The following is a 14,863-nucleotide window of genomic DNA, read 5'->3' on the forward strand; positions in this document are numbered from 1 at the left end:
TACTATTTGTATTTTGCAGTAGTAACGTTTTAAGATAATGAACAATAATTCCTGGATACTTTTTAAATGTATTAACCGAGGTACCAGTAGATCCCTATTTTTAGCTGTATAATAATATGTAATATACGTGTAAAATATATAAACAGGAAAAAAACAAAAAACATTTAAGTACAAAATAGCTACGGAACGATTTTTCACTGATAACCCAGAAATACATCGGTTACTGACATTTAAACAACATAAAACACATAAAAAATAGTGGACAGAGTTGTAAATTTTCTGGTCAAAATTAGCGACATTTTTAACGGTTTTTTTGAGTTTTTTTTATTTATGTTAGGCTAGAGCTAAATAATTATTTGGGGTGGTTAGTAAAATGAGTTTCACTTACGGTATAAAATGAAGAACACAAACATTAGTAGACAGAAACAGAAGCCACAGGCGTTGACAGCCACTTCTCGACCATTTCGGAGGTGTGATACACAGCGGTAGTTTTTTTTTTGTGGTAGACACTGATTTTTACTGGTGGTATTAATGACGGAATTATTGTGGTACAGCACTAGAACAGCTCGGCTCAGGTAGAAATAGAGGCTAAACAATTATTTGGTCAGTACAAAGAGGCTCGGAGAGAACAAAACTGACTTATACTTTAAAGTTTCTCACTTCGGTTTTATTCTCTTAACCCCTCGAAAACAATGAACAAATAACCCTGCAAAATATTAACACAAACAGCCAGTGATTGGTCTAATAACTTTGGTTTAATAACAATAGAAAATAAAAGGTACATTTCAATCAAGTACATGCTCAATTATGTATAATAATAATAAGAATAATCGTAATGTAAAGACTTGAAAATAAAACAAATTAAGTCACCCAACAATTACAAAAACTGTGGCCTATAAGGAATAAAAGAAAAAAACTTAAACAACAGAGGATGCCTACGCGCTTACGCCACGAACAAACATCGGTTACAAAACTAAAGAAAAACTTACTCGAAAAAAAGAACCCAAAACATGAACCCAACATAACATTTATGGAACATCCTCGTTATTATTTTAATTGATTTTTTTTAAGCGAAAGTACAGGACACTTATTGAAGCGATCTCGAAACTTTTATACTTACCTAAATAGCTGCATTTTGAAGTGATTAACCTAAAAAATAAGTGCGTTTGTGTACATGTACTGCCCTAAACTGTATGCTATTCGTATAAAAAATAAAGCAAAAGTGACATTCGCTAGGACAGGACTATTGACGTTTTGTGTTCCAAGCTGCAAGAATCGATTCAAATGGAGTGTTTCATGTTAGTTTTGTAGTTTTTGGAATGTTTGGTTTACCTCATTCATTCACAAACCTCAGCTAATTTTTAGTTTTTCTGTTGAAAACTCTCATCATCCACTCAATGACGAAATAACAAACTACAGCATGTTGTATTTCTTTTAAATGAGTGTGTAAGTTTTAGTTTAAAAATTTTGTCATAAACTTGGACTTTGTAAACTTAATTAAAGCACTTAACACATTAAAAAATAATACTTCCCAATTCTCTCACCAGGTGTTAAAAACATTTACTCTAAAATGCGTTATAATATTGTGGGGGGGGGTGGTACCCACAAGTAAGTATCTCACATTCTCAATAAGTGTCCGGTAGTTTTGCTTCGATACAGCCAAAAATAGAACCAATACGGTGCAAACTGTGCGTGCAACCTTCGGTACAATCGGCGTACTTAGTAGAAGCTGTACGGTGACGGTACCAAACGCGCATCTCCGCCGACTAATTAAGCTAGTATTTATAGTAGGTACCCTACTGGTTCCGATCAAATTTTAAAACGTTTGACCATCTATTATAGGTAAATTTTTTTATCAATGTACAGGGCGATCGAGCGAGGACCGCATCAGTTAATTCTAGTAAAAATATCTCACAGTCCGTAAAAATAGCAGCTAAATCCTGAGTTGGGCACACTGCACTGGCGCGGTGCTACTTATTTGTACAAGGGAAAGTAGTACAAAATTACGTTAAATTTTTGTCTTATCAATTTTTTTGGGATGTACTGGCTTTACGTTTTCTTACTGGTAACAGACAAGTTCGGATTTCCGACCGAGAACAGTTGTGGTTGACTTGTACGATTATCCAGTACGATATTTAAATTGGTTAAGTACAAAAGTCAGTTCTGGTGCAAGTAGCCCCTTCGCGGGTTCCCGGTCATCAATCCAGAACCTGTCTGCCTATCTCGGTCAATTAAAACACCTACTGAATCTTTGGTTAATACGGCTTGGCGGCCTCTTTGGCCCGTTTGAGTTGGACTTTGAGCCGCTTGGTACCGATTTGGAATCCGTTCATGGCTGCGATCGCCTGTTGAGCCGAATTGGCATTGTCGAACGATACGAACCCGAAACATTTCGACAAGTTGGTCTGTTTGTCGATGAACACCTTGGCTGATATAACTGGCCCGAATGGCAGGAACGTAGATGCCAGGTCCGTGTCCGTGAACTCCTGGGGTAGGTGGTAGATGAAGAGGTTGCAACCTTCCGGCCCTGAAAAACACATTCTCGTAATTTGTAATATTTGCTTTGCGTTTAATTGAAAACAAGCTGAACGATAAACGGCGGAAAACTAAATAGTATCTGAACGATCTAGATTCTAGAAAGTCGTTTATAATATGTCGTGCAAAACAGGCTTTAGCAGACTTCTTATATTCAATAAATTCTCGAGTTGCATGCATTTATGTAGGCGCATGCAGCACTGCAGCAGCCAAACTACTAAAGCCCAAAAATCGACGTTATTACAGCTAAATGCCCAATGTAATGTAGGTCGGGACTTTCAGAAGTTTTGGCAGATCAGCAAAAGCTCGTCAGTCAAGATGACTGCGTAACATAAGCACCACTTAACATAGTAATAACAAATAGATAAACTGAACATTCAATCGCATAAATACTATTATACAGAATTACATACGCTGTTTTTGTTGTTTCTCTTTCAACAGTCTTCTCCGGACAGCTAGGAGATATAAAATACCTTTTTAAATTAAAAAAATCTGTTCTTTTACTGTTTAGTTCAAGGTTAATAATACATTTTTTTAATTCTCTATGATTCAAAATTATTCTATTAAAAAAATTAAATTGTGTGTTGTATAACTAATAATAATTAACGCATTGACATCAATAATTTAAAATAGAATCATTTAGGAAGTCAATAACAATTCATAACGACATTCAGGTGAACTACTATGGTATCAACCGTCATTGCTATTCTAATTATGTGCATGAAAAACTTTGCACATTGTCCCTTAGCAACAAAAATTATCGCCTTATTCAGCGTAATGGCGTACACATTAATGCATTTGCTAATCGTTCGCAATAAAACAGGCCAATGCTGTTTTTACAGTCTTTTTGTTATTACCTATACACTAACGTGTCAAGGAAATTTAATATTACATTGTTATTCGAGACTAGAATAAAAGGGGCGTTAGCACGGATGATTACAACATTTGAGAAAGAGGCGTGTTGTAAGGGATATTATAGGTTTGTTCAGCTAATACGCACTAATTCGACAAGTAACAAACTTAAAGTCAGGACGGAAAAAGAGACAGTGATTTTAATTAACAGACAGAGTCCTTTCTTCGAGAAATAGAGCCCTATTACAGAGTCGATGCAATCCGAAGCAAATTGCTATTACAGCTGCCAGTTGTCGGATGCGGTTCTCTATCTCGATCGTTTTTGTTCCTGAAACTGAAGTCGAATGGAATTTATTTAATACTGATAAGTTGCAAACGTCTGCTCTTTACATTTCTATTATCTGATGATGATTATTCAGATGAAGTGGTCGACAAACGCCGCTAAGAGTTGTTCATTATTGCGAGTTTGACTTATAGCTAATTACAGAATAGATAGAGTCGTTAAAACCGATTTTTTTTATTAGTTTTAGAAGAATAGACTTTTGCGACAAATTCTTCAGAGTTTACTTCCACATAAGCCTTATCTGGTTATAGGGTGAGATTCCGCAGGAATGAATTTAAAATTTAGTAATAGAAACACTTATTTATGTCTCTTTTTGATTTATCTATCGAATTTCAAGCAAATTTCACGTATTATGTATAGTACATAAACCTAACCTAATCTCAACAGTTATATTTAGGTTTGTACGTATGTAAAACCAACTGCTATAGGTACAGCAAAACGCGGGTATTAAAGAATAATTAGTGATAAAAAATGCGTCACTAATCGTTTGAATGCATGATCAGTGTTGTCCTAAATTGGATCTTTACGGTTTAGAGAAATTATTAGAATTGCATTTTGCTGTTGTTTCCTCAGCTGAATAGTGAATTATGCTCGAGCGGAAATTTCTCGATAACTGTTGAAGATTTTTTGGTCACTCTTTCATCCTCTTACTTAAAGAAAACCATGAGAACAGGATTGTTAACAACGAAGGATGCAAATTGCTCTTTTTGCATACGCAGATGATATCCGTTTCGTTGGAGATTCAGTCTTGATCGTGAAGGACACTTCACGAAGAAAAGATAAAATGAATATGCATAAAGCGACAGAACAGGAGAAAACATAACAATTAACTGCTTTCATTTTAAATGAGTGGAATGTTTGAGAATTTGATTACAACTTTTAACCTGCAAATGCTTTAGAAAAATGACGCTATTCGAAATAGACTAATCTTGAAAAACATTGAGCATCCTAATTTTTGATAGTAAATAAAATTTTGATAGAATATGACAGAACAACGTTCCTATCACATTTATTATATTTTTCTCATGATAACTCGTTCCCCTTGTTTCAAGAATACGCACCCAAAAAGCATGTTCATTCATTTAAAATACGTCTCTGTCTCTAGTTTTAGAGTTGAAAAACTATGTATCAACATAAATCACAGCTTGATTATTAACATTTTACTAACTGATTTTTCAGTTGGAGATTTGGTTTTCTGCCACTATTAAGTTTCTGGCCTATTTCCATTTAAAATCCACATTTTGCATCATATTTGCAAGGTAGAAACGACCCTGTAAGTTTTAAAAGGTTTTCCTATTTGTGCCAATGATTGTTTTTGCAAAATTGCCACTTAATAATTCTGTTTGAGCATACATTTAATTAACTTGATTTTTCATTGTGTTCTTCATAAATGTATCGCTACTCTGCCTGTAGGTACTGTATTTTGGTTTTTCTTTTCGATTTTGAAAAAACTAGAATATTTGCAATTAGCAATATGGCTTCTCCATTGCAGTACGACATTTTTTAACTTTCAAATTTATGTTCATTCCAAGTGATCATAAGAACCAAAAGACAATCATAAGAACAAACAGTTTAGAAATATCGGAAAATTTTTCTTTTGAAATTTGTTAAATTTAACATTGTTTGATTGTTGTGACTTAAAATAGAAAGAAACAATAATTTGATCTGTCAGGGCATGTTATAGTTATAGAAACGATGACTTGTCATTGAGGACAAAGTGTCCGTATTCAGATCAGCATGAATTACGATTTTATGCATCGGTAAGGAAAAACTGTTTTAAAAGTCAAAAACGCCTTAAGTTAGGTACAAGAAAAATATACATGGATTTGTTCTAAATTTGATGTTCTTTTATTACAAGTCATGATACACCAACGATTCCATTGAAAAAAAACTTTTGGTAGTTTTTCTATCTGTCCGACTAAAAGGTCTGATTGACTAATCTGAAGATTTTTTCTATTTTTAGTCTCTGGGGATTTTCAACTATGTGGTATTGTCTAACTGACGACAATAGGTCACCTTAGCACACTTGAAATTTGTTTGCTGACAATTTCACTATTTTTATGAAATATCTAAGAAACGGTGCAAGATAGGTATAGTAAAGATATAAAGAAGTATTAAGAATAATAACTAGGCCACCGGCAAGGAATTCAAAAATAAAATTAAAAACATGGTGTTCTATTTGAAAATCCTTGCTGGTCATAAGTATGTCAAAGAATTACTTTCCATCTTCTGATCTAGCATTGCAAGGAAAGTAATAAAATGAACACCTAATACTATGTCACTAAAAATTTCTCCAAGACAGTAACACCAACATTTCATATAGAGTTGAAAATACAATTTATTATTTCTGAAACTTCCAAAAATGTGTTTTTCTCCCGGCTGGTATTCCAAAACACATTTTTAATTTCATAAACGTCATAAAATTATTTATTGTGTTGGCGAGTGAAAAATCACGTTATAAATTGTCACGACAAAAATGAAAACTAACGATTATTACTCTGTTTACGTTTAAGCCATATTAAACCGCTAAAACACCGATACGGGGTTTAAGAGTTAATTTTCCTTGGCCGGTGCAACATATTGCAAGCCATAAACTAGAGTTGTTATTTTTCCGCGGATCAAATTGCGTTTCCACTACGGCACACCGCTATAATTTATCCAATTCGTCGGAAAAGGCGCATCCCGTAATTCTTTGTTTCGTTTTATTTGGTAATTTGTTGGTCACCTAAATGATCTTTTATTGAATTTGTATCCCTCCGATCGGAGCTCGGGGCACACAAGGAAGTAATTATTTCAGTGGCGGCACTCAAAACTCTCCAAACACCTGGTGAACAACCGCAAAACTTTATGATCAATCACTTAATAATAAATTTAACTTTAAGTTAGCTGGGTTGGCGTGTTGTCACTACTCCAGACCTCCTGCAGCTAAATCATCTTTATGGACAAGTGCCAAGTAATGGCCCAAAAAACAACGACGCTCTAATTACACACATTACAGACATTAAGTCAAACATACAATATGTTTAAATTCTGGTCGAATTCAGGCACACCACTGGAAAGAAAAAAAAGTAGCGCCAGCTTTAACTAAAATAAACGAGGTTTATCGTTTTGTGTCCCTGATTTGTTGAAGCATTCTAAGGACAAAAAGCTCAGCTTGCTACTTTACTGCCTGATGGTTTAGCGGAGAACGGAAGAGAAACCGGAAAAATACATTGTCAAGTTCTGTTCAGATTTATGCCTTTTCGGTTTTCTTTATGCCTGTAGGGAAATAGCACCCAAAAACATATGTGTTATATGCGGTTCGATTTTCTATGACTTTTCCGTTCCAGATAATATCGAAATTCTTCAGTTTTGAGAGTTCAGCTGTGGATTAAAATTATACAATGTAACCGCAACGTCTGCAACGTCTAGTTTATCAGACAGGAATTATGCACAATGATTCATTGACGAGGGCTTAGCATTGTTAATGATGATAGGGTTTCATTAGGGCTTAAATCAATCATGCGACAGAGGCGAGCCATAAATCAGTCCGATTCGTCTTGGACCGTCCCCAATTTGACGTTGATATCGTTATTGCACAAGTCATTTCAGTAACTAGTCGAAATTTTCAATTCATAAACGGATATCGCCGTTTAAATTCGAGGCATTATACGATTGTATGAAATCCGGCATTTGACGGTGAAGTACCATAAATCAATCAACGTCTCCCAAAAATGGAGCATTTTCTGGATAAATTAATCGGTCCCGGCCGGATTTCTGTTTAAGTGTGGCCATTGGATTTTTTTATTAATGATTTTTCAGCCCACCTCTACCCTCTCTGTTCTCCCCTTTTTTTTGACGGGGTAAAGCGGATTTTTATTGTCATCGTAATTATTAGGCGATCTAGTGATTAATTGCTTTTTGAAGGGGCCATCTCTCCAAGGGTGAAAGGATCATCACGTTATTAATCACAATTTCGAGTAATTAGCCTTTTGTTGTTTAAGAAGGGTGAGGGGGGCGGAAGGTGTTTGATTTCATTTTTCCTATATCATCACGCAGCTCTGTCGATTTTTAATATGACAAAAGCTTAAAAAACGATCAATATTCTATGACACGACCGCTAATTTCTTTTTTCAAAAAATGTAAAATCACTCTGGATATAATAATATGAAAGAATGAGACAGCCAAATTTTTGTTCATTTTGGAGCCGCATTTTCCTCAAATTAAGAGACCTTATAATATTTTGTTTGTAGTTTAAAAGGTAAGATTTTTCTCTTTCTTATGACCTAAATTATGTTTTTTAAAGTCCAAATATACAGGGTCTAACTAAGTGTTGTCAAAAAAAAAAATTGTTTTTCAAAATTCCCTTTAAGAGCCGTTTACACAATTTTTTGCAAGATTTTTATATTGGGGTTATTTTTGTTTCTCTTTGTTTTAAAATCAACAATTCTATAGAGATTTTGCGGAAGAAAGTGGAATTAGCCAGATTACATAGCCCCGCTCTACAGGGTGACTCAAGAATATAAATCTGATCTTCTCTATCTAAATACCATATTTAAATAAAGAAACGTAAAAATAACCACATTGTTTAAAGTTTACAAATTTTGTAAACATTCCTTAATCGCACAACTAGAAAAATCTAGAGTTGTGAATTAAATGTGATTCTTTATCAAATACCATTCTATTCTATTAATATTACTCTCAAACATATTGTTGTATTTTCAATATTTTTTTGGGTCACCATATAGAACGCACTTGTTCACTTAAATTGTGTAGTTTTAAGTGTAATCTTCTGGCTAATCAAGTTTTTTTTTCTGCTAGAAATTAATAAATTTAAGAGGAGCAAAAATAACTCTATTTTTGAAATTTTGCAGTATATTTTGTAAAAGCTTCTTAATAGTCCAAAATTTCCATAACATCTTAGAGATATTGATCACAAAAGAAGACATTTTTGCACAAAAATTGGTAGGAATTTATGATTTTTAAACTAACACCTCAGTGACAGTCTGTATACTGAGAAAAAAAACTCTTAAAAACGTCGAAAAAATTATTAAAATTGAATCTCTGAGTTTGAACAAAGAGGCACGCAAAAATTTTTATTTGATGAGCAGTTCAGTTAATATTTCTAATAAAAACACATACATCATACAGTTTTGCAAGAGTAGCTTTATTGTGGTTGCTTTGATAACAATTTTAAATTTAGTTTTTGAAATTTTTCTTAAAATTGTAATTTAGCTAAGTTTTACCTTTTTTGATTGGCTTTTATTATCTTAGTTCTCAGCGGTATTTGATTAAGGTTTAAAGGAATAGTGTACATAAATTGAGTACATAAATTGAGGCATAAACTGAGGATATGAGACTTAAAACGGCAATATGGATCAGAATAACTAGATAATAACTAGTTTGTAACTACACAAAGATACCTTTTACTGCTTTGAAGAAACTAAAAGAGTTGGAGACCTAAGACATTCAAATAATTTAAAAACATATTTGAAACTGAAAACACAAACCCTAACAAGGAAAAAATAATTTGTGATTTAAAACTGAAGAGTGTATAATGTTTGCGAAAACACCGTAACCTTCTCTAGAAATAACTATAATTAGGTTATTAGTGAAATTCCTAGCGTGTTCATTGTCAATTATTGTCATAAACATGAATTCAGTACCTCGTTTGTTGCTTTTCTATGAAAATCCATAACTTGCTTTAACCAACTTAAAATCAACAGGCTGACAGAAAGACTATTACGATTTTAATTAATGAAAGTCTTGTGTCAAGACAAAAATATGTATAATTAAAGAAAGCTCCTGGAATTAGTTGGTGTAAAACACACGTGACATGAACTAGTGCAAGTAAAGTATGCACGTAAACAATTTTCATGCATTTCATGCAACACGTCAGTGTTTTAATAGAAAATAGATTGTTATTCAGACTTTTGAATATCAATGTTTTTTATCCCCTGTGCATTACCTCCAAATTAGAGATTTTAATCTAATTTAATAGTTGTATTATTAGTAAACTATTGATTTTTAACAAGAAATATGTAACATTAGAAAGTCATTTAACTGGATAATTGTACATAAACATTTCACAGTTGTTTGCGTAAAGCCAAGATAAGCGTACAGTATTTAAAATGATCCCTAGAAGGATTTTATACCTTTGATGGACAATATTGACATAGAATTAGCAATGGATTTATTATACCTGTCTAGTAATTAAATGGCTTTCATGCCGAGAATTTACCCGATTCACATAATATACTAGCACAATGAATGTGTTTGGAGGTTTGGATTTTATTAGCTAACAAAGACTTGGCCTCGTATCAAATGTATAAATTGAGAGATCAAAGTGGGTAATTGAGTTTATTTGATTCCGGGTTCGATTCATTACCAGTTAATTTATAACAGTTTAAAACAGTTTTAACCAGCCTAACGGTCCTAACAACTTTGTTACTAAAAGAAAAAAAGTCTACGATTTTTAGATCATCTAGGAGGGCGTCCAAACTTAATACCAGATCAAAAAATTGGAGTACACCATAGTGGCAGTACATTTAAGCACCGACAGATATATAAACATACCAGCGCACTCTTTGAAGTTGGCTAATGTAGGTTAATGCGTTGCTAATGAAAACTAGTGAAAATTGTTAGCGTCGAAACTAAACAAACACACGAAGACTAGGCAAAAGTCGATGCACTTCTTCCAATAATTATCTCTTTAATATTTACACAAAATGTAAACCAATACCGTTAAGCTCATCCACGAAACGTGCGGTCTATCCACACTAGTTTATAAACACCATTTAATGACCAGGTTAATGGTTTAGAGCCCCAACACAATGTTTTATTGTGCATTTCTACACCCATTTCTAAGTGGGTGATTATTATTAGGTTAAGATGCGCTGATGCTAACAATGCAAAGCACAGTTCTTCGGTTAATTAAATGTAGACCACAAATCATACGCCTGAATGCTTCTATTCAATTTTATTAGAGTAATATCTATTGTTTAACGCTAATTTAACTGGAAGCATAGCCAATTAAGTGTCTTAATGCACCTTAAAAGGAGAACGTCATCAACCTTCAACTTTGTTTAGTTGTTCAATAAACTTTTTTGAAATTAAATATGGTTTCAGCATAGTCCCTTGCTATGCATTTGCCAGGTTTTGTATTTCAGTACTGCAATCTATAAAACTCAATGGTTATGGCTAGTCACAACAAAAGTTAATTATTAGCAATATTAGAGCACGTTATCGAGATATCTTAAAGGTAAATTTATGATAACCACAGCAGTTAAAGTTAACTGCTCATTGTTGATAAAAGGTGGCAGTTGTTATTTGATTATTTTTTAACACTCAAGTATATTATTGATTGGTTTAATAGTACTAGTTATTGATGCCACAAGGTTAAACATTTTTTTCTACGTAATATTCTTTGGCAAAACATTTTTCGATTTAGTTTGTCACCCTGGTCGTAAAGTACTATTCTTTAAGATCTATTGTTTGTTTTCTTAAACGTTCCAAGGCATTTTGCGCAATCCAAACAACAGTGTACCATTGACATGTTTATATGGTCTGCAGGCCAGTACTTTTGCCAAACAGCCGATGGGAACGTCGACTTAATTATCCGAAATTGCACCGTTAATTACCGTTTTTTTGTTGTGATTAAGAGTTCCGCGTAATTTCAATTGTCGTCGTGTGCAATTCAGAATCTGAAAACATCAACCGATTGCGACAGTATGGTGTTATTTACTCGAGAAAGAATATTATTGTTATAACTTAGACACGTGTTGCAAGTCAGACAAGTCGGAGCTTTTGAACTCGAGGGTGTAACTAATTGGAGTTGTCATGATTTGAAGTAGTACCGCCACTTTATGCGAGTTTTGTGTTGCGGTTGTTGTGCAGAACATTATTCCATCGGCTTACATAGTAAAATTAGAATTTTGTTCTTTTGAGTATATGTATAACAAAGATTCGAAATTATATGGAACATATTATTGAATCAATTTTTCCAATTCCACAACTTAGTCATTTCCTAACAAATTATCTGTTACTTAATTTAAAAGCAACCCTATAAGTCTATACTGGGTGTCTATAAAGACAGTAAGAGAAAAACCTATTTTTGGTGACACGGAACGTTAATTGTAAAACGTCTCGTAAAAAACAACACTTACATACCTATGTTAAAACCAAACCAAAACAAAACATTGGTTAAGTGGATTTACTTGAAAATTTAAATTTTTTGAACGAGTTTCTTTATCACCCTGCAGAGTACAGTTAGTGCATTAAAATAAAAGTTTTTCCACGTCAGCAGAAAGCCAATCAATCAAACCCAATGACAGTTTCCCCCGGTATTAAAATCCCTTGATTCGTTTCGAAATGGCAAGGTTTTAAGAATGACCAAGACAGTTTAGTTTTGAGCATAATGAGTAGACATTCTGTGTTTTTTTAGTTTGCAATTTACCTCAAAATCGATAAAAATCTTAATGGCCCAGTACTACTTTATTGGGACCGCTAAATTATCTAAATCAGTTAGAAGAAGAAAGCTGCAGCATGCCAAAACTTCACTCACCTTCAATCTGCTTACCGGCAGCTGCAAGAGCAGCAGCATTAAGAGTAGCACTAGTGATCAGCGATCCATAGCTGCTCAGATCGGGCGTGGTCCCCAACCCGGACGGTAAGCCGGCAGCCGCAGCCGTAAGTGTCCTATCAACTCCCGCACTTTTCCCCAACAAATTTGCCACGCACAGGGGAGCGGTGGCGGCTGCCGCCGGCTGCGACATCGCCGCTAACGTCACCAAGTTCTGCATCCCGATGGGCGCCAACAGGTTCTCCGAGTTTGCCGTCAGCAATTGTTGCTGCAGCAACGCGGAACCGCCCATCGCCTGCAACAATTGCAGCTGTGACGTTGCTGCTTCTGTCGGCAGCACCGGGCTGCCGCCGTATTGGGGCGGCGACGCCAGCGTTGGTCCCGCCAACGCGTTCCACACGTTAGCTTGCATTTGTTGGTGTCTTTTCAGTTCTTTTTCTTTTTGCGTGTCCGCGAACTTCACCACTAACGGGGCGCTACAACCTTCCATCGTTTGAGATTGGTGCAGGTTCTTGATGGCCAGAAGAGCGGCTTGTTTGTTGCTGAAGGTTACGAACGCGCAACCCCGGGAATTGCCCGATGTGTCTCTGAGCACTGTACACTCCTCGATGGTTCCGATGCCCGAGAAAAGGGCTCGCACGTCGTTTTCGCAATATTTTTTGCTGAGCATCCCCACAAATAATTTTCTTTCTGCAACAATAAAGTTATTAATAATTTTTATAATATTGTAAGGTGAAACGTAGTCAATGGATGAGAACAATTAGAAGACTGAAGCTAAATGAGTAAATGTAAATCTCAGCACAGTGAATAGTTTGTAGTTGGTCAAAAATCAACTTTTTTTTATTTGACCAATCACAAACTACTAACACTGCTGCTATTATCTCATGTCAAATTAAAAAGTTATATTTTAAGCTTCATCTGGATGCCTATTCTTGAAACTAGGGAAGAGAGTTATCAAAAGAAAGGTATGCAGAATGTGACAGAAACCTGCCATTATCAAGTCTTCTGTCACGTTCTATCAGCACTTATTTTGAGAATCTTTTTTCCTGCTTTGAAGAATTAGCACCCTGAGCTCAATAAGAACCAAAATTACTTTGGCAAACTGAAAATAATCTTGCAACACCAATAAATTCATCAACTTGTGTTCAGTAAGGTGCCCTAATTAACCCCATCCACTAAATGAGACTGAACCTTACTATTAATCATAAAGTCGCAATAATTTACAAACAAAAATTAGGTGAAGTAAATATGTATTTTATATTGCGTAACGAGGTTTTGACAATATGTTTATTCATCCGACCTGTAGTTAATTAGTAGGTCAAGTACCCTAAAGGTGTTAGGAAAAGTGTGAAAGTAACAATTACAAATAGTAATAGCCAGACTCGTGAGACATGCTGGAGAAACCTGTTATCATATTTGCTGTACCAAAATTCACAAAAAAATAAGTAATTTTGTCTAGACAACTTGCGACTAAAACAAATTTGAGGGAAAGCGTAAACTAGAACTAAGTGCAACGTCTTAAAGCAGTAGAAACCAAAAGGGAGTACGGAATTATTATTAATTTAAACTGCTTCAGACAATTATATTCCAAAGTTTGGCTAAGTTTGCACGCTAAGCCCGCAATTCGGGCACCATTTCTGTGAACAGTTTCCGCTATATATTTATTTGAAATTAGCTTTCCCAATGGAAGCGGTAATCACATTGTGCGTTAAAGTTGGTACAAAACGACTTCAACCACCCTGTCTCCAACTTCTTTGCGTTGAAAATGCCAAGAATGATTTATTAATTACATTACTACCGTGTTACTACTTTAGTTAAAGCCTATTATACTGTTTGCGAATTTAATAACGTGCACTGCGGCTGATTGTAATGACATTTTCATTGCTGAATCGACATCCAGCAGCCAGGAACATTTCTGATTTCAGGTAGTGAACTATTGTTATACTAAAACAACGTTTGACAGGTTGCTCTAATTAAAACTGAAAGATGAAATCTGGGTCGATTCAAACAGTAATCTGAAACGTAATAGGTTGCACCGAAAAAGAAAGGTAAAGGAACGAGCAAAGCTATTACCACAATCCGATCGACGACAATAATGGCAAATCGTGAAAAAGCGCCTCATTAAATGAAAATGTGTGGGATTCGTCGGAATTAGCAAACAAATGCAGCAGCGAAATAAAACAAACTGTTACGTAAGATTCGCCTGGTGCAATTTTACAGAAAGAGATGGATTGTTGCTTTTTTTGTTGTTAAATAAAAGGTACGACCTTCAATGGTTTGGACTGCGTGCAGTCACTAGTTTAAAATGCGACGACTATTTTTATGAATTTTAGTAGCAATGATTATTGTTGTTTGAGCTATTGTTTAGTTTATGAATGTACTAAAAGTCTCAAATTATTAAATTGGCTAATTAACTACCAGACCTAGAAAATCATCAGCATAAGAAAGCTCAAAACTGAAAAATGTACAAAGTTTTCAGGTAAAACTAAAAAAACCAAATTTTCGAACATTGCAACGAGCACAGGCAAATCAATGACCTTGTAATATTTGGTTCTCAGGTTGTTTGTGTGTGT

The 14,863-nt window shown here is 34.7% G+C and overlaps 1 protein-coding gene across 7 annotated transcripts in view; it reads right to left on the minus strand.

Annotated features, from left to right (window-relative positions):
- LOC145728506 (CUGBP Elav-like family member 1) overlaps nt 1-14,863 on the minus strand; it is a 117,676-nt gene that overhangs the window by 1,639 nt on the left and 101,174 nt on the right. For 5 of the 7 annotated variants that reach the window (XM_081978794.1, XM_081978793.1, XM_081978792.1 and 2 more), the window contains 2 exons: nt 12,273-12,980; nt 737-2,527 (listed from right to left, as the gene is read on the minus strand). In XM_081978794.1, coding sequence (XP_081834920.1) covers nt 2,256-2,527; nt 12,273-12,980 — 980 coding nt within the window. In that variant the 3' untranslated portion in view covers nt 737-2,255. Of the gene's footprint in view, nt 1-388; nt 589-736; nt 2,528-12,272; nt 12,981-14,863 lie in introns of those variants that run through there. The other 2 variants (XR_014178098.1, XM_081978791.1) reach the window with 2 other exon arrangements.

This window comes from Ips typographus, linkage group LG4 (assembly GCF_016097725.1).
Source record: "Ips typographus isolate SLU linkage group LG4, UJ_Ityp_2.0, whole genome shotgun sequence".
Taxonomy (NCBI): Eukaryota; Metazoa; Arthropoda; class Insecta; order Coleoptera; family Curculionidae; genus Ips; species Ips typographus.